The 21,235-nt window shown below is 38.0% G+C and overlaps 1 protein-coding gene across 8 annotated transcripts in view; it reads right to left on the reverse strand.

Annotated features, from left to right (window-relative positions):
• ANK2 (ankyrin 2) overlaps positions 1 to 21,235 on the reverse strand; it is a 380,502-nt gene that overhangs the window by 27,521 nt on the left and 331,746 nt on the right. For all 8 annotated transcript variants that reach the window (XM_087737387.1, XM_087737386.1, XM_087737390.1 and 5 more), the window contains 9 exons: positions 20,267 to 20,421; positions 19,163 to 19,374; positions 18,107 to 18,311; positions 16,177 to 16,273; positions 11,183 to 11,411; positions 9,401 to 9,526; positions 7,065 to 7,187; positions 4,743 to 4,775; positions 1,820 to 1,841 (listed from right to left, as the gene is read on the reverse strand). In XM_087737387.1, the coding sequence (XP_087593513.1) occupies positions 1,820 to 1,841; positions 4,743 to 4,775; positions 7,065 to 7,187; positions 9,401 to 9,526; positions 11,183 to 11,411; positions 16,177 to 16,273; positions 18,107 to 18,311; positions 19,163 to 19,374; positions 20,267 to 20,421 (1,202 nt within the window). The remainder of the gene's footprint in view (positions 1 to 1,819; positions 1,842 to 4,742; positions 4,776 to 7,064; positions 7,188 to 9,400; positions 9,527 to 11,182; positions 11,412 to 16,176; positions 16,274 to 18,106; positions 18,312 to 19,162; positions 19,375 to 20,266; positions 20,422 to 21,235) is intronic.

A 21,235-nucleotide genomic window follows, 5' to 3' on the forward strand; every position in this document is an offset into this window, starting at 1 on the left:
AAGATTTTCTGAGTTGTCTCATAGATCCATCTCCCTTTATGTAAATAATTATTCCTGAACCAAGGACAGGCACATGCGAGTCCTCGTTCTTACTGAACAGTACAACTACTGGGCTGAAAAATCAGTCGCTTGTATATTACCTCATTGCAATTAAAAGTTATTTAAACTAAAGAGACCATTAGGAGAAGTATAAGGGAACTGGGCTAACTGCCTGAAAAGAAGTCACTTCGTTGTAAGCACTTTTTCCAGCAATTTGGATATCATGATGTGAGCCATCTCACCGGTCTTTAAGCAGGCACTTGTTGGTCTCTTTTGTGTTTGTTAATTATACTTTTAATGATTCCTGGGAACAGCGTCTCTCTCTCACTCTCCTGCTTGCAGCTGGTTCTACTTAATTCTCTAAACTAATTCTCCATTAAGCCAAAGGAAGAAGTATCAAAACTAAATGGCTATCTGACTGGTATTTTCATTCACCCAGTATAAGAGTCACCAAAAATTCTAGCTCTGTGCTATGCTGAACTTAGAGGAGTCTGTGACAGCCACAAGTGAGCAACCTCACCAAACCGGCGTCCCGCCACCCTTCTTAGGGTGGGTGTACTGCATTGAACAAATAATTATGTGGCAAGGGGAGCATTCAAGCCCTTTTTCACCTGTAGGTTTTACTGTTCTGTTGAATTCACCTCCCATTTCCCATGGCCAAGGTGAGTCACAGGGTAACTGAAATTCCACCCTGCTGGCTATACTACAGTGTGTCTTTTCCACCTTGATGAAATTGGTCGTCCTGGTGTAAATAATAATGAACTAGAGCAAAAATCTGATACTAATAATATTGTCAGTCATGGTGAACACAATTTCCCACCAAGTTATTAACTATTTTGTCACCCTGATGTCTTTTATTCTCTAGATGAAGCATTTCTGCTTTAGACAGCGGAGGTTATAGGGGAATGATCATCCATTTGACTTCAGGATCATAGTGCTGTTGTCTTTCCAATTAAAGCATGTACACAGAACATCAAGAATAAATAAGCCTTAAAATGCAATGTAGAAAAAAGGCAAGACATTGCACTTTAAACGGGAAAAAAGACAGAAGGCATTCTTTTCCTAAACAGATTTAAGAAATCACTGCATTTGAAAACAGTTCTTATTAGAGATGCTCTTCAGACTGAATATATATTTGTTTGATTTGCATCTTCATTAAAGGAGATCTTTGGCATTGTGTACCACTCACCCTCAGTTTCTAATAATAATGGGATGATTCTGTATATACAAAGGGTATATATGCTGTACCAAGCTTAACAGTCATATCTCCAGCCATATTTCACCACAGTAAAGGGGGGGGGAGGGAGGGAGAAGGGTTAAACAGCCTGATTACTTTGGGCAGTATCACTTTTTTGCACGGTTGTATTTCATGAGTTTAATGAAATATATTGGAGTATTCATTTTCATTAAAAGTGATACTGTCATTTATCTCAAATATGAGGCAACAATGTGTGTCAACAAATGGACAAAACAAAAAAGCGGAGGGATGAGCATTCATACAAGCAAAATAGCAATAGCAGGATCACTAGGGATGTCAAAGGAAAGTAAATGCTTAGATGAACTGTTTTAAACTGTATTACTTGTTAATTTATACGTTAAAATGTATTTAATTGGATAGCTGCTTTGGTATTAAATGGTTTTCTATTACATTTTTAAAGTATTGATGTTATTAGCAACAGCAGTTAAAGCTTAGCTCTCTTTCATGCTTATCTTTATTCTTAACCATCTTTCATACAAACTGCTTTATAACATTTTCAAAATAAAAAAAAGAAAATCTTACTTTTTTCTGAAGTCATATCCACCTGGAAGAGAAAAAAGGGGAATTAAAAAGTTTGAATATAATCAATATACATAAAGTCACTAGTGAAGTAGTACAGGTTGAGTCAAATCCACTAGATGTATGGAGACACGCAGATTCATTGATTAAATGGAACCAAGAATGTACTTAAAATAATAAAAGCATGGCTTAATTTATTTAGTGTTTCTAATAACAGAAAAATGGTTACTTTGCTATAGTTATGGTCAATAGTAGATGCAAAATGTTGCAATGTATTTTCTTTAAAAGTGACTAGCAGTACAGAGGATCCAGACTTTTATACAAAAGGGGTGTGTGTGTGTGTGTGTGTGTATTTATGTATGTATGTATGTATGTATAAAAACCAGGGTATGTTGTTGCATTGTTCTTAATTTGTTTCTTCCCATCTAAAGCAAAAAAGTCCAATATGGTCATCTGAAGGCGTATGTTTCATCTGGAAGGCAACTAGTATGCTTTATACATAGTTTCATTGTACATATTCATTCTGAGATCACGGTTTGCATTTTTGCCTCTACTTTGTGATGATGAAAAGCAGGTGCAGAAATGACTGCAGACGTGCTACTGCCTAAGGCAAGAACTAGGACTCGATGCCACTAATAGCTATTGATACCTCTAAATGGAAGCAGTGACGGCCCTCAGAGGTCATCTTTTTGATTTTTCAGAGTGTATTTGGGTATAGATTGAAAAAGCCATACAATTTTACTGCTGCTCAAAAAAACCAAACATAGCCCTTGCCAAAAAAACATTTTAAAAGATGCAATGTCAGACTATGAAAATTCAAGAAGCAAATTTTTGAAGTTGCCTTGTAGTTTGACTTTTTTCAATTCTGCTAGCACAATCATTTGTCCACACAAGCAAAAAAAGATTGTTGTTGTGTAAATTTGGATATGCAAAAGTATGCCAAGTTAGAAGCAGCACTAAACATTTAATTTCCTCTACAAACATGTGGTGATAGGATGACTGTGAGGAATGAAAATCAGCTGTGCAGTACTGCTGATACAATATACTGTGTATGTTAAAGCCCCCAAGATAGTTTTTCAGTGAGTGCTGAAAAGGTTTTACTTATTTAAAAGTATTCTTTATAAAGATAAATGCAATATATTGTCTCAGTTAAGATGTTACTAATTCTTGCTTTTCCATAAACTGAAAATGAATACAAGTAAATCACTGGCAACACTTACGTGTTCACACATGCCTTGCAATCCTTTAGGCTCAGGTTATTAAACTTCACACTTAGTGTGCATTACACACTGATAATAGTATGAATTCCTCTGATGCACAGATCGCCCTACATGGTAGCCTAGGATCCCTAACATACTTTAATTCTCCTTACTTTAAGTTCCTCCAAATTAGTCTGGAATTATGTCAGGATATTAATTAATATTATTAACATAAAAATGAATAAAGTAAAAAAAATGTAAATGGAAGGTGTTTATAGCCATCAATGAGCTTGTCTTTTTGTGCTTTAGTTTCTTATATAAAAATATAAGAAGTCATCAATGTTGGGAAAAATAATTTTCCAATATTCTTTACATTGCTTTTACAGAGCATAGATTTATTAAAAACAACTTTTGGGGACTTCGCTGGGAATGCATAAACAGCATTACAGAGGCTAAAAGAATTAGTTTTGCGCTTTTGGTACAAAACTGAATGATCACCTGATAAGAAATGTTACCTTCTGAATGAATATAGTGGGAATTAGCTTAAAAACTTGGGCCATGCTTTCGCTTGACAGTGCCTATATTTCAGCACTGAAAGAGGAGTGGTAAATATTTCTGTAATAACCACAGGAAACTGCAATCCACGCAACCAAACTTCTGAACTCTGTTTTGCAGTTCATGGAAAAGATGCCCATCATCTTTGGGGAGCAGGCTATTCTCACAGTGCTGGCACCCTTACTTGTTTCCAACAGCTGAACATCATCAAAATGTGGGGATGCTTTTCTGATGTTACTCATTCACATAGGGGTCAGAACTTAGGTAACATCTGTAAGTGCCAGAACAGGGCTGGGAATGTAGGGGGGAGTTGGCCACATTTCTCCATTTAAGATGCAATTCAGTTTATGCTAAAGATGAAAACTCTACACCTTTTACTTGGGGTAAACTTACTTGTAATTTCTGGGTTAACACTGATTCCGTACTGGACTTCAGTAGTCCAACTCAGAAATCTGTAAGATCCAGTCTATTGGATGTTATAAATGGATGAGATCTGTGAACTGCAGCCCTGTCAGGTGTACAGGTAGTGCGCTGAATTGCAATCTGGTCGCAAACTCCCTCCAACAGCGGGGAACTCGCTGATGGAGGTAACTGTTGCATTTAGGTCTGTTCCTCTGCCTCCGTTCCCCGCTACCCACCACCAATAAATACAGGAAGCATATTCAGACTGTGCTTAGGGGTATTAATAAAAAGTATACTATGCCAATGATCCATTGGTTCTGAATACTCTAGACAAGTCTAGTAGCAACGCTATGTTATTTTTAGGATGTGGGATGGTTCTCAGAATCAGAAAAAACAATCCCATTTCCCCCTTTTTGTGCTGCAGAGAATAAAGCTTAAAGAAATATACTTGTATGGCTTATTCTTGAGCAAAATCATTTTTACATTATTAAGGAACTGTTTTGAAAGCAAAATGAACTATTACACACCTCCAAAATCAGTGCATCTGAATCAGTAAAACTTTGATTTTAATGTAGGGAAAGTTAAACTCAGTAAATTCCAAGTGAGCCTGTGCAAGATCCTTTTACGTGCACTCCTCTTCATTGTTTTTGTAGCACTGAGCTAATGATTGATATGCCTGTTTAACTACAGATTTAATCTTCCAAGCTATATCTGTTAGTTGTATTTTAGTAGTATGCATAAGCAATAACATGCTGTTATAGCAACATTACCTCTTCTTCTTGTTCTTGATCTGATTCTGATTCCTTTCAGTTCCAAAATGCCATGCAAAAAGAGAAAGGGAAAACAGAGCAGGCAAAATGCAAATTTTTTAGAAGAAGAGAGCAGGAAAAAATAACTTCTGACAACATTTAACAGAAAAGAAGAAAACACAGTACATTTCTGCAATTGATTTCTTGTGTCAAAAAGCGGCAAAACTAAACTGACGGTTTAAAACACAAAAGGCTACAGAATCAAGCAAATTACAAACAGGAACATTGCTTCTGGGTGTTAGACTTCTGATCCTTATTTGTACCAAAACTTAAAATATATACATGCTTTTGCACCCATAAATTAGCACGAATAAATACTTAAAATAGCTAAGAACATTACCCATTTAAAGTTAAAATACGCTGAGATGTGTTATTTTTAAATTATACAAAAATGCTATATTAAAGATATTATATTACATGCTAAAAATGCTGAGAAAAAAATGAACACCAACAGGCAAGATTTTGGGAAAACAGTCTAATACATTCCTAAAAGGCATGCAGCTCCTAATCTGACAAGGGCAGTAAAAAATCCAAGTTATTACAGAATAGCAATAAACTGACTCTTTCTAAGGAAACAAGTGCTTCTTAATATATGATCTCACTTCAACAGAAATCAAGGGCACTCCCAAGGTTTATGAGAATTCAACTGGTCTCAATCTTATTATTTATAAATACTAACTCACACTAGAGTTTTCCTCTCCTTTTTCTGCCCTTGATATTGGGCCATTTTCTTCCCCAGGTACATTAATAACTGTTATAACAATATTCTGAAGGAAGACCATTTACATGATGTGACGTACTCATAGATTCTTCAAAGATTGGATCAGATATAGGAAGAAAAGTCAGCGTCAAAAGTCAATGTAATATTAAAATCTAGTCTAAGAAAATATTTTTGGCACTGCTATAAACTTTCCAAATTCTAGAGCTCAAGTCCACTACATTTTTATCGCTATCACCACAGATAAACAAGGCAGTTAGCTAAAAATGCTATTGCAAAGCCCATGAACTTTCGAATTGGGAAATGAAAAATATGACCAATAATTTTCAGTCCTTCTGTACTTGGCAGATGACGTTGCTAAGCCACTATCCATCATATTTGAGAAGCTGTGGCAGTCCGGTGAAGTTGCCACTGACTGGAAAAGGGGAAACATAACCTTCATTTTTAAAAAGGGAAAAAAGGAAGACCGGGGGAACTACAGGCCAGTCAGTCTCACCTCTGCGCCCAGCAAGATCACGGAGCAGATCCTCCTGGAAACTATGCTAAGGCACTGGAAAATCAGGAGGTGATTGGTGACAGCCAACATGGCTTCACTAAGGTCAGCTCGTGTCTGACTAATTTGGTGGCCTTCTACGACAGGGATACAGTGCTGGTGGATAAGGGAAGAGTAACTGACATCAGCTACCTGGACTTGGAGAAGAGAAGGCTCCAGGGAGACCTTATAGCAGCCTTCCAGTACCTGAAGGGGGCCTACAAGCAAGCTGGAGAGCGACTTTTTACAAGGGCATGTAGTGACAGGACAAGGGGTAACGGCTTTACACTGAAAGAGGCAAGATTTAGATTAGATAGAAGGAAGAAATTCTTCACTATGAGGGTGGTGAGGCACTGGACCAGGTTGCCCACAGAAGTTGTGGATGCCCCATCCCTGGAAGTGTTCAAGGCCAGGCTGGATGGGGCTTTGAGCAGCCTGGTCTAGTGGAAGGTGTCCCTGCCCATAGCAGGGGGGTTGGAACCAGATGATGTTCAAGGTCCCTTCCAACCCAAACCATTCTATGATTCTATGATTCATATCTTAAGAACATCAGACATGATCCTTACACTTTGTGAAACAGGCATGAATGGTAACTTCATCTCCAGAGAGGTGTCACAAGACATGGTTAGACAGTGTGGGAAGTCTTTGGTAAAACAAAAAAATGAAGCTAGAGGTACTCACTGAGTCCCAGACCTGTCTCACCCCTGAGCAGGATCTGGGTAAAATTTCTGTATGAAATAAGAAATTAGCATAGGTCTTGTGCAACACCAATTGAAACCCTGGGAGCTATACAGAGCAAACTGGATCTTCGTCTCCCTTCTGTCATCTCTTCTGAGTCCTCAGAAAATATTCGATAACATCTTTGAACACTGGCGTTAAGAGTACCAAACCCAAGAAATTGAAAGCCCTCGGGTGGTATTTATTCTTCTTTAAAATACCTGACTACAAAGCTTTAACAATATTTTGCCCTCCTGCTCATTTCTTGTTTATATTATAATGCTGATGACTATCGATCAGTATAATTTCACAGTACCTTTGTGTAAACGGGTAAAGTGATGTTTAAATTACATATGGCTTGATGAACGAGGCCTCTTGTAGATTTTGGCTCCTTCATGAATGATAATCGTCCACAGGGTTCTTGAGTGGTATCTCGCACCTGGTAGAGCAAACATACAGACATTTAATCTGTTATTTTGCTATTTTGCTGTATGATCTACTTGTGCCACTCAGAACTATTTAGCAGAAAGAGACTAGATGTGGGAGAAGTCCATGTAGGCAAAAATAATGGTTTTTTTTTCCTGCTTGTTTGTAAATGTACGTATAGATTTATTTGTGTGTCAGAGCAAGAGAAGACAAAAGCACGTACACGCTTACACATTAGAAACTCATTTACAGAAGGCAGTCCTAACACTGTAATCACGGTCTAAAAAGAAGAGACGTTCCAGTACGATTGGGCTTCTGTGATAACTTACAATACCCATTTTTCACTGAAATCGTCCGCAAACTTTATGGTCATAACAGAGATTCATTTTTGCATTAGGTGACAAAAGGCACTAAGTCATTTTCCCCCATATGGCAAGAATATGTATTTATGCTGATGTTAGTGGTAACTCTTTGATCAAAATTTTAGTATTAAATATTGCGTTTGTTCATTTGGCTACTCTTTTGGCTGAGTGGCTGAAAACAGTGAAAGATTACGCTTAAAATTTCTTCTCTTGCAAAATGTTTTCTCAAATGTATTGATAAATCCTAGTCTTAGAATGAAGAAATTTGCTGGAATATATTCATAGGTGTGACCATTATTACCTACAAGAGAAACTACATCATGCCATACTTTAAGATTTTGCAGTGAATCTTAGAAAAATCTCTTTCACAGTTGTTAGTAGAAACAAGCGTAAGCACTTAGAACTTTAGATACTGGTGATGTAGTTTTAGCTTTTGAACATAAATGTCAGGAGGATTACGTACGATATCACAGAAGAAATACAACTGAAAGCATTACCTCATTGTTAGTTTTTTGAACGGATACAATTAGATACATGTGTATTAACTTTATCAGATTGAAAATACTAGATGCAGAGACACACAGGGTTTTGAACATATTCTGGAAAATCCATCATGGAGAAAAATACGCATAGCCAAAGCCAACTGGTGGCACAGACAAAGTTCTAAATTAAAACAAGCTTACAAAATATTGCTGGAAAGGAGGGAGAGAGTTTAAAAGTTGTCTAGCAGCATACAGCAAATTTAAGACAATGAGGGAGTGGGTTGATTTTCTCCATTTTCTGACAGTTTCCATTCATAAAGCATTTCTCTAAAACTGTTTTATGTAATGGCAACAGCGTACTCTGTTGTAGTCGGGATGTCCCAGTAGAAGGAAAAGTTTGTGGGAAGAGGTTTGCAGTGCCCTCTGAATCTCTCTCTCCAGAAAAGAAGGTGATGGTGGCTCGGTGACAGCAGCCCTCTCTGCTGCTGGCACAGACCACGGTGAGAACACCTTTTTACATGGCTTACTGCTCCCTGCAGATCTCATGAACGATGCAGATGAGCCCCGTGGACCATGGTGTTTATGTCACTGGCTCTATAGCTAGGGCTAAAGTATTAGTTAATTTTGGATGAATGAAGGTTTTTTTGTTTTGTCTTTTGTTTTACAAACTTTCCTACTCCCATGAAAGTTTTTAAAATAGAATAGTACAGTAATACACACTACAGGGATAAAATTAGGTTACAGTTGGGAATTTATTAAAATTAATTACTTCCTTTTTCCTTTGTTCTCAAAAATACGGTAAAACCATAACTTGAAATACCCAAAAAGGAGCCATGCTTTTCTTAATGCACCCCCAAAGAAGTTTTGTGTTGCTACTGAAGGCAGGATGATTGGTTGAAGAACAGTTATATCTGTATTTACGACCATATGATGCATATTTACAAGTGTAGGGTACAATGATCATATTTTGATAGATTTCTGCCAATTCTACAATGTTTTCTGAACACTTTTTTGCAGCTTCCGCATTTTTTCCTACAATACATTGAACCACGATACAGAAAACCAAACAAGATCAAACTTGATCAGCTCTTTAGATGACTAGGTAGAGAACAGGATTCCTAGAAGCACCATTTTTGTGTGTCTGAAAGAATGCTGCGGACACAAGCATATATAGCAGAACATAGGCACAGATAATTATATTTAGAGAAAAATTTTACTGAATTTGAGGTAGCCACTTCTGGTTGTTTTGACTACCCAAGCCAACATTTAATCCATTATCATAACATAATTTGGAACTGTTCTTCAGTCTGCTAGAGTTTACTGTAAACTCAGAACTAGACAAAAAATAAAAATACAATCCATAGCTTATATTATAACATTACCTTAACAAACAGAGGAAGTCTATTTTCTTTGAAGGCAAAAAAACTGAATATATGATGTTGCCCACTCTTTGTTAGTGGCACCAAATTACCAAAGCAGTCAACATAGATGGGTTTTCCTTCTAATACCTATTGGAAATGAAAAAGAAGCAAAGCAGCAATTGATCACAGTCGGGTGGTTAGGATTTCTTCTTAAGCATTATTCCACAGTAGTTTTGATCAATTTCTTAAGTTGGTAGGACTTGTCAGCATTTACAAGATTTGTTACATACCGTTACCTAAAATCTGTGGAACCCTTTCAGATTATTACATTCCAAACGGAATACACTGTTAATTCAATAACAATAGCGTGACACTATAAATGACAAAAAGAGTATTCAGTGTCATGAATCTGGGCAAATTCTATTTTAATCTGGATTTTTTATTGGCTCTAATTTTCACATACTTTGCTAACCTGGCCTCATCATAACAGTCAAAGAAATATTTTCTTCAGCAATCAAATCAAAAGTCCTTGTTTTTACAGGTAGGATAATAAGCCAGTCTGGGAATATCATGAAGTTGCAGAGGACCTTTTTACCAATGCAAAAACATTCTATATTAGATTACCTATGTGTTTTATCTACTTGAAACAGTCCGGTGCAGCAGGCAAAGACAGTGTATATCAGTAGATCCTATTTATTTCAGCTGGATTTGTAAAGGCCTAGAGCTTTTGAAAGTCAGGCCTCAGGTAAACGCCTCTCTGAAATGCCTATATAACGATACTGCCCACATGTTTGGATTGCTATTGTTATGGGCTCTCCACACGTTTAAATCTCAGCCTACCAGTTTTGGAGATGCTGCCTTCAAACTGCCAATACATTAACGTCTCATCCTTACTTTCCAGAAATTCAGCCTTGTCATTCAGTTCTATAAGCCCATATTTTATCTAGCTGCTCTGCTCAGGAAATGCCTGTCAGAGCTTCAGGAACAGTGAGGACAAATTTTTTAAAGGCGGGATTCTCATGGAAAAGAGACCATACTGAGCAGATGAATATGCCATGCATGTAGTTAAAGCACTTTCAATTTGTCATCCCTTCTGGGGAAGCTGACAGAGCCAGAAAAACTGCATTTAGCAGGCAGTTTGCTGGATTCCACATAGGAAAGCTTTTGCCTGTTCAGCAACAGATGTAATTTTTGTTTTGTAAAGCAGAATATTAATCAAACCTGCTAGTTTAACTTCTTGGTATGCAAAGATGCTGACAAAACAGGACTACTGCTGACTGCCTTTTTGGTTAGTGATATTCATTTGTGGAGTTACTGGAAGTTGAGATTTACCTGTCCTTTTTGGCTTTGACTATCTCTGCTTTTCTCGCAACACCCACTTAGTATCAGGGTCGGGAACATAACAGTTCAGCAAAGAACAACACACCCTCAAAACTCATCTTTACTCAGACATTCCTCTAAGAGGAAGTTAGTAACTAAAAAATTCAAGGTGTCTCCTGGCAGTTTGCTACAGAGCTAATTAAAACTAAGTAATCACTGCGGACCACCACCACTGAGGACTAAGAGATCAGCAATTGCCCTTTGGGAACACGATTTCATCACTCCTATCTGGCAACTACTTTTCCCTTACATCTCACAGAAGTAAAAGTTTCCATTTTATCGTGATGCATGATACTGCATCATGACAAGATTTGTTGGCACTATTATTTTTCTAGTACTTGTGGCAGATAAAAGGCAGAAAATATTAGCTTAGAAACAGACATTTGAAAAGGGAGAAAACTGTTTGAGATTCTTGTACAGTACCTCTACATCCCTGCTTCTGGCAACTTCAGCAAAATTTTCTTGTTGTTCTAGAGTTTTATCCACCTTGTCATCTGTCATGCAAAAACATCTTAACCGTGCTTCAATGGGATCATGTGATTTGGCAAACACCACAAATTTGGCCATGTAGGGGACACAGATAATCTCTCTGTACACTTGGGAAGCAAAAGTAACAGATTCTTGTGTCTGTCGACAGTCTATCAACCAAAATCTGTAAAAGAAAATGCAGAGTTGTGTAATCAGCACAGAAAGATTTAAATAAGAAAATGATATGTTTTCTCCTCTTGGCAGCATTAGCTGGTAACCACACCAATTGTATATGACAAGTCAGAATAAAGTAAAAAAAAGAATTACCATTTGGGAAGAATAGCCTCAGAATGCTCATGCTACCCCATATGCGTTTAGGAGCATGATGCAAAATCAAGAGGGAAAGCATTTGCACCAGAACTTAGTCTCCTAAATACCAGATGCAAACCCTTCACCGAGTCTCCTGCTGCACAAATTCCAGGCCATTGTTTGCCGTTCTGATAAGATCTCGCTCAGCTGGAAGCTTGTTTGCTTCCAGGTACCTGACTGGCTTGTAAAGGCTTTAAGAAGTTCACTTGTCCTCTGGCAAACAGTCTCATACACCTTCTCTGAAGATTTAAATACATAAACCTTTTCATATTTTTGTGTTTATGAAATACATATATTCCATTTGTAAGTATGTTTATAATACTTAAACAATTATTGATGGCTTACCAAAATCAAGCAATTCTGGAAATTCAGCACAGCATCCAATAAATGTTTTTTCTTCTAATCACAAGTTGGCTATGGCCTAAACTTCATTTTCATCCGAATTGATTCCTTATATTGACAACATGTGATCAAATGTTTCCTGCCTTTTACCAAGAAATAAATCTCTTCTAGAATAAGCTCAGTGGTCTCTGTTTTCCATCACTTTCAATGGTTTCTATGATGCTTGAAATGGTGATTAATCTTATCATCACTCTTCTAGAGCTGCCCAAATGTCTCTGAATTTGTTCTTGTTCATTACGTGTCATTATTTGATTTCTATGCAGCATATAAGTAGAGAAGGGTGTACTGGAAGCGTACAGTTCTGATTTCCCCCTAACTGTGACTATGCAATATATGCCTTTCATCTAGAGAAATACGGGTTCTTTTTGACAGCTGGTTGCTGCTAAACATCTGATGATGCAGAAGAGAGTTATGTCCCACAAAAATCTTACTAGAATTGCTTTTATCTAGTCATACGCCGAGCTTGTCATTTCTCTTCCAGGTTATGACTAAATCGTTAAACTATAGAGTGGGCAATTTCATCCTTTTCTCATTAGTCCCCTGAAATTTTCCTCGGCATTGGACAATTTCCTGTTTGTTAAGTGCTGTGTGCGTCATCACACCACACTCGGGTGTCAGTGAACTGTGACAAACTTCTGACCTGACGGGGATGCTGTGAAATTTTCCTGAGTTTTATTGATGAGGAGCGGGAGACCGAAACGGCTTTTGGCATGCGTTGCTAATACCTCAGTCTGTTCTTGGACCTCCATCTCTAACAGGTGAAATATAAAGCTGCCTTGCCCAAAACACTTGTTTTTCTTCTACCATCTAGCTTAAAGGTTCGCAGTACATTCCTTACGTACAATATCAAAAACTGAGGGTCTTTAGGTGAATGTAAATGATTTTGTCCAGTATAACACTGCATGCAAAATCAGAAATTATTCTTATGTGTTTAGTCAGGGACATTTAACTTTGATTTTGTAGCAAGTTTTTGTTATGCATATTGAAGAGCAGCTATATATATATATATATATATATTTCTATACCCAAGCCATATTATATTTTGAAGACCCTGAAAGCTGATGTGTCCACATCCGATTCCTACTACCTTTGCCTCACAGAGGCTGTGATCACGACTGACTCGCTTTTCATCATGGTTTCTAACATGCCGTTTTACTGACAGCATCTTTCTAATGTATATGCTGAATCTGCTATACCAGCGGTTCCCAGTCTGGGACACAAGTACCCCAAGTCAAACATAAACATGTTCAAAGCAACAGGCAAATACTACTGGAATAAATGACTTCCTCTGCATGGCGTGAGGCCAGGAGCTGCCACTGCTATCTCATTCAGGTACCACCATGACAGAGAAATACTTTAAGATTACAGGCTAAGGTCATAAGTTGTCTGATTTCACTAAAATAATTATTACAAATGAACATCTGCCTCTTATGAAGTATTGCTAGTGTGCGTGAATTGGAACAAACCACCTCAAAACTTATCAAACGTACACAGTTACCTAAGACATACCACCAGTGTTGCAACTCAGGTCTAGAACTTCAGCTTCCAGAACAGGTCCCCTTGTGTCAAAAATGACCCTCCTCTTTACTGAAAACTACAGGTTCTTTACCCTTTCTTTGGGCCATTCAGGCCAGGACAACATTGCCCGGTAATAAAAATTTACAGAATTTCCTTATACCTTTGTCAAGACAACTGAATTGCTATTTTGCAAAGATAACAACTTCCGCTGAAAATAATTTTCCTTCTGCTCCCAAAATGTAACAGCAGAAATGCACCAAGCATTTTACAAGGAGGAACACGTATTGCCTTCTTTCTCAGATATCACTTTGTTTAGTTTCTCCGTGGAGCTGATGACATTTCTTTTAAATAAAATTCACTGTGTGGGTGCAAAGCATGCTTGAGTTTGACAGCCGTAGGGTGGAGATGGAAGTCATGAGAGGTCAAAGACACCTCAAAAGCTCATATAATCTACAGGGGGCTTATTACTTACTGTAGATTACATGGTATTATAACCCACAAAGCATACCTCTCAAGTGTGACTTCTCTAGTCTTACTCATCTGCAGTTGAATAATAGCGAATTTCATGCTGTGCTTATCTTTAGAACATTTAACAAACACACTGGTTAAAAAACAGGCTGATGACATTTGAAAGAGAGAAAGCATGTTTGGTACATAAAGGCTCTGCATACTGATACTTGCCTTTTCATGTGTGGGAGAGCTGTGCTATGCTGGACTCAAACTGGAGAGGCTATATCCTCTGAGAAATCACCATATGCTCAAACGATTTGCTGTCATACACCAGGGGCTCAGAAGCCCAAACAGATACTAAATTTTTAAAAAAGCTGCAGCTCAGGAAATGGAAAACAGCTATGCCTCAAAGTCTGCAGTTTAATTCACATGTCTTTTACACAAATGTATCTCTTTCCCAAGCTCATTAGAATTAGTCTTATGAATGGGAAAATTGTTCTCCATCATTAATGATTTAACCAGACAGAAACAAGTTACTGTGACTAGCACACAGTCAGGAATCAGCTGATTCTCAGCAGGGCACAAGGGTAGATGCACTTTTAGACCGGGACACAAGTGAAGAAATTCAAGTTAATTTGTCCTTCCGCAAAGAAGGTAATTAATTCTCTGACTGTAAATACATGAAAAATCCCATTTTCTAACTTCCAAAGAATTTAAAGTGATGTTTGGGTTAAAGTAGTCTGTTGAATTTAATCATTTAGATTAAAAAGAAGAGCTAGAACACACTAAAATCTCTACATTGGACCCTGCCTATATCACAGAACACCAGCAATAGTAATCAATTTTAATGTCATCATCCGGAAACATTAGGAAACATCATTAGGAAACATCCACTAGTAATATGGATTGCAGTTCCATAAACGGTCACCCTCATTCTGGCTGTATTTCATGTGTAGCCCTGCTGGGGCCTCACAATTTTAGGGGCTTTGACCTCTCAAACTTTGCATCTAGTCTCCACATCTGGTTCTTAAATTAATCTTTAATTTACCCCTTTAAACAGAACACTGCAGGTAGCAGATGAGAGCTAAAACCCACTTTAAGATCTCCCTCTTGTGGTGACTGCTGTTAAAGAAAAATGTTTAGTGGAACCGAAAAGAAATGTACGTAAGCAAAGCTTCGACCTTAACGGGAAGAAAGCCATTTTGGAACTGAGAAAGTATAGAAAAAGAATATTTTATTTCACCTAATGTTAAAGTTATACTGTAGACTGAACTGCAAGAGCTGAACTCACTTTAACACTGAATAAATTATTTCATTAAATAGCAAACCTAATCTAATAGTAGGAACTGCTCTGGACACTGAATGCTTGTACTGAAGGAAATTCATTGATTTTCATGGGCAAGTTATCCAAGATTTTTGTAACTGTTTGCTAGACTACACACCCTAAATTTAATACTTTCCAGGTCATGGAGTGCATCTCCTGTTACAGAGAAGGAGATTTTGGAGCATTTCTGTGATATAAATCATGGACAGTATACAAACTAAAATACATACATACGTGTGTATATATTATTTTTTTTAATATGAAATTCTGTTTTCAGAAAGACAGCAGTTGAATCTCATCACAAGAACAGATGGTTGGAAGAGATTCTTCTAGATCACAGTTTGGCACACCTACAGGCCTTTCTGCTTGATTTCTCATTTGTTGGATATTCTGGAAGTGACATCTTTTATAAGATGTATAACGAGCTACCCAAATAAGGGGTTTCTGTTTCCATGGAAATTTACATATTTCTGCATCTGGGAGAGAGAAGGGGTATTCAAAATGAAACCAGATTTTTTCTAACTACCTGAAAATTGAACTGTCCCTCAGATTACTATTTCAGAAAAATAAGTATGTCATTAATTCTTTTCTGGGATCATAGCAGGTGCTGACCGCAAAGGACTAATGGCCGAGATAAAAATGACAAGAACATCAATTTCTTTCCGCAGCTGGTAAGGACTGTAGTGCTTACAGCTCTTGTACAGCATCCGTCTGGGCTAGGAGGCTCAGGGCTTCCAAAATACCTTGCCAATTGGTTCACAGCATAGACAAAATATCTATGTTCCTTCTACTATATAAACTAAAACAGTTTAAAAGACATATTTATTGAAAAAATACATGCACTTGCAAGTGGCACTGTAAAACTCGTGGTTTGTTGTATAGGTACCTGGCAGACACGTTTGTTGTGAAGGAAACGCATTCATTAACAAATGTCAGCGGTGTGGTTCCAGTGATGTCTTCCCATTGGGCAGGGGTGGTTCCTCCTGAAATGATAGAGATTAAAAAAAAATTAAAACCAAGCAAGCCTGCAGCTTTCTTGCTTCTAAGAAATATTTTACATTCTTCGGAGTTTTTAATCGCTATGAGACCAGTAATAATCCCAGACATGCCTTCTCCTTAGGTCCACGTTATTCCACTAATGCTAGTAGGATTCTATGGGTTTCCCCTGAGAAAACAAAGTGCCCAAATGATTTTCAAATGATGAGTCCTGTAGCACAGCTCCGGAAATGTTAAAAGAGGCTAGAATTCTGGGGGGAGAGATGTAATTTATCAGCAATTACTTTTGTTCGTTCTAGGCTATTCACATATGTGGGGCAAAACTGGTCCAGATATAGCGCAGTTAAACCTATATTGTTACACTTGGGAAACAATAGTAATGTTACTAATAGTGACAACTACAATTTATGATTTCTATAATCTTTTTCAAATAAGATGACTCAGGTCCAGAATGTACATAACTAAGAAATTTCTTTTGCACATTGCTGTGAAAACCTGTGAAACAATTTGTGTCTGACAAGCTCCCTGGAAGACCTCACAGTTGAAACGTGCACCTCCATACCACGCTGTACAATAGACAGCCTTCTGGATTTCTATCAGTCTATTAAGTGTTTCGGCCCCCTTTGTCATGGACGTTGCCAGCTTCCTATTTGGCCCATGCAGCTGAAAATGTGGGCACAATCTGTCATCCTGCAGCTGTGTTTTCAAGTTCTTCAATATATGTCCCTGCCTCACCTTTTGGTGAAGAATGTCCAGTTGGTTTCTAGTTACCTTAAAATCACACTGAGCTTACAGAAAACAGAACTAGAAGTGCTTATTTCTAACAGCAGTTATGAATATTTATAAAACAATATGAAGAACTAAAGGAAAAACTATGCATAACCAGGGTTAAATCAGAATGTGTGTCTGTCCCTCCTCTCATATACAGCTGACTTGTTAGGTATCCATTTGACCACGTAGCACAGTCTTTACACAAACCTTAAACAAAGTTGTGTCTGTACAGGAATACTCGTTTTCAGGAAATACCTCCTTTCTCCTTTTGGTGAAGCATTCTTGGACCTAATTTCCCTTTTGAAGTTTTCTAAAGGATCCTTGTAGATTTACTGTCCTTCCAAGAAACTTACTCAAATTCCTCTTTACAGAGGACACCATTCTTCTCTGTTTAAATAAACATTGTTTCACTCTCTTGGAAATGCAAACACTTCTTTGTTGACCAGATGTTGTTTCTGGTATTTCAGGAGCTACCTAACACCTTCGTATCAAGAAATTGTAAAAGCACCTGTTCTCCGGAACGACTCACTGGCACCGCGCAGTGTGTAATGCATCTTACGTTGGGTTGGTATTTGAAATCAGTTTGAAAATTAAAAAAGACGCAAACTTCTAAACAGAATAAATGCATGCAGCTCATTTCTGCCTCTTAACTGAGATTGAATGAGACGCTAATCACTTTGGAGTTATAGCAAGTATGAAGTGTTTAACTCCAATATTTTCCTCTGAAGCATACTGCAACATTATGTCTGTACTACACTTACACTGCAAGGCAGAGGTATGTTGGTTCTCAAGAAACAAACTGTAAAGAAAAAGCAAAAAAAACCCAACCCCGAAGTCTATGATTATATTACACATCTCTTGTTAGTCCAAACACCAAATGTTATTTCTGCGATAATGTAATTGTTTGGAAAATAGTTTATTTTCACAGCCTCTCATCCCAGTCAGGTTTTCACCAAGCTTTCCATGTGTATAATCAGTTTAACATATTCAGCCCACGATGACTGACAATTTCAAGAGGCACATAAAAAGCTCTAGTGTTTGCATCCTACCTGTTATGCTGCATAGTAACCTTAAAGTGGGTGTGTCGCCTCCATAACCATTCATGATCCCATCACTGGAGGCCTTGGGGACAGGAATTGTCATCGTGATGGGTTTATGGAACTTCCTTCTCCTGGGCTCCAGCGTGACTATAGGACTGAAGGTAGCCTTGTTGCCTAAAATCTTCTTTATAAGTTCAGTATGCATAGGTTGAGCCTTTCCAAAGCAAAAGACAATAACAGAAGAGTTACTTGAAAAGAGTTTAATGAGTAGGTAAAGAACTGGGCCTGTATATTGCCACAAAACCCTTAAGTTTTTACACTAAATGGCAAAATTTCCCATGAAAATCTGCAGGCAGAAGAACCGACTGACAGTGAGAAGTGGAGACCTCCCTCTTTCCACTTTCCCACGCCTTCCTCCTCTTCCTATCCCCCTTCTTGGTGCTCGTCAGATCCTTTACAGCAGTAATTTAACTCACTTAACCAGTAGCAAATAATTCCCTTGTCAGCCCCTTTTTTTTTTTTTTTTTTTTTTCTTTCTCAGAGCAAGCACTGAGCTATTTTAGTAAGCTATTCACAGGGGATTTCAAGAAGCACGATCTCCTGGCCAAGGTAAATTGTGGATGCATGCAGCAGGAGGCGGGGATGGAGGTAGTGGAAAAAATTCCTCCTCTTTCAGTAGTGAACTGTTAGGCTGGTTTACTTCACGCTGAGAACCTGTGCGTTCGACCTGGTTATTACAGCACTTTGTACTTCTCTGATGCCTTTCGTAAGAAGTATTTAAGAAATTGTTCTATGACCTACACTGATACCATCATCATCACCAAAATTAGATGCTTTTCCCAAGATCATATAGACAGTTAACAGACAGGAATCTGAATTAACTGTAATACCCAAAGCTTTACAACTCGCTTTGACTTTTGCATGGATTCTTTTTTTTAAATTATTTTTACTAGAAGCATTCTAGGCAACAACATCCAACATGATACGCTGAATATGCTGGTTCGCCATTCAAAGAAGGTGATTTTACACTGGGGGGGGGGGGAGATAAGCCTTGTTTCATTGTACCTGGAGGCCAACGCGAATTCGTTTGGTTAGAGCCCCTTCTGGGAAGACTGCCTGCACTTGTGGTACAACAGTGCTGCTCAGCACACCTCCCTCAGGTCCGATAAGGTTGCTGTCCTGTTTGATTCGGGATACCACGGCAAAGTACTGGGGGAAATCTCGGGTGATGATGCGGCAGATACGTTTCTTCTCAAGCTCCTCTGGAGTGTCAAGTACTGAGGCCAAAAGAGAAGATGGTCAGAGGACAAGAATTTTGTAGAAACAACACGGCGAACTTCAAAACGCATTCAAGCTTTTCACAGTTTAACTCCAACTTAAAAAAGTATTTTTTCTAGAAATCAAAGGGGAAAAGGAGCCAGACAGAACAACTAACTGAGGGGAGCTTAAGACAGCAAACTCAGAACATATTGACAACATCCCCAAAATCAGCAGGCAAACAAGCAAAGGGATTGGTCCAAGACCCTTCCTACTTCACCTGTTTACACTACAGCCTGGAGCAGCGTCAAGGAAACTAAACTCCAAATCAAAAAAGTATCAAAGTGTGAGTTCAGTTGTAAGTATATGAGTTGGCTCGTTTACTTTCTTTTTAAAAAAAAAAAAAAAAAAAAAGCCATCAAAATTAATAACAAATTCTGCAGATCCTAGACATCCCGAGGCCATTCTGTTCTCTCAGAAAGCAAAAGTACCCATGACTGACATTTCCTCCCACACGTGTAGCTGCTTGCAAAGGATGAGTATGGTAATTGCCGTGTTTTGGAAAGATGTTTGCTATGGAAGCTTTTCGTTTACCGCTATGAAAAGGAGCAGTAAAAAACATAAGTCTAGCATCTATTCTCAACTTCATGATGGTAGATTTTGTTTTGTCCCAGTACTTCAGCAGATCATGCAAGGGAAGTAAGCACAAGTACACAGTGCTTCCACTGGCTCCTGTACTGAGAACACGATTATGCACCAGTGTGACTGAAATGAAGTATCTGGAGAATGTAGCGTCAGAAATTCCAGGGTGGACCAAGCATCAGGTGCTAAATAGAATAAATAGTAAAAAGCTCTTAACCCCAGTTACAGAAGTAATGCAGGAACAGAAAAAAAATATGTCACACTGGATACCTTCATCCATCCCATTCAAGATTTCATTCAGTTCATCTTCAGTGTATTCACAGAAATGCTCCTTCCAGCTGTCCCCGTTCTCACTGCGCAGGATCACCAGCTCTCTCTCCTTCCCACGCAGAGCAGCAAAATGGGGAATCTCCACAATCACAGGCCTGGCACAGCAACACAGCGCATTAAATGCACACGGGAGAGAGGAAGAAACAGGATTAACAGCAACTCTACTCAGTCTGCTACAAAGTGACCTGGAATTCTACCTATTTCGCTGGAATACTTTGGCATAATCCTAAACTAGTAGGTCACTAACACATATTAGATTTTTACAGGGACTCAGTAAATGCCGAAGGACAGATTAAAAAGCACATTCACCTCTTTCCACAGTGTGAAAGATATTTGATAATATAATAGTGCGTAGCTAGAAATTTGGTAATTGTTTTGCAAATTCATAAAAACTCATGCCCATTTTAGTTGTCACTACTGTCTGGGTTAACCTGTGCAACTTCATTTCAAAGAGAATCTACTGTAACGTATATGAATAGTGGGACAAATTCTGATCTCGCTTATACCAGTGCAAATCAGAACAATTTCATTGCAATCAGTGGGCAATTGTGTCCTGTGCGAATTTTACTTCATTGTAATTCTATATATTCCAATGAATTTATTTCTGATTTACACTCTGGAAGAGATAAAGGAGGTCTGAGGAGATCATCTGGGTTTCTATGTCAGTATAGGAGATAAGAATTTGCCTTGTTGCCTTACAAGCAGATATCAATAGATGTATCAATGTATGCGTCCATATATATATACACACACATATACAACACATATGTGTACATATATCTATATTTATATATATACATACATACTCTTAGAAATAAGAGAGAAAATACAAATATATTTGTAGATACACTTCTCTAATTAGAGGACTCAGACAGGTTACCATGTACATAGTAAATGTCATGTGTTCTA

This window comes from Nipponia nippon, unplaced genomic scaffold, assembly GCF_047370975.1.
Source record: "Nipponia nippon isolate SJK-2023a ecotype South Korea unplaced genomic scaffold, ASM4737097v1 scaffold_6, whole genome shotgun sequence".
In the NCBI taxonomy this organism is placed as follows: Eukaryota; Metazoa; Chordata; class Aves; order Pelecaniformes; family Threskiornithidae; genus Nipponia; species Nipponia nippon.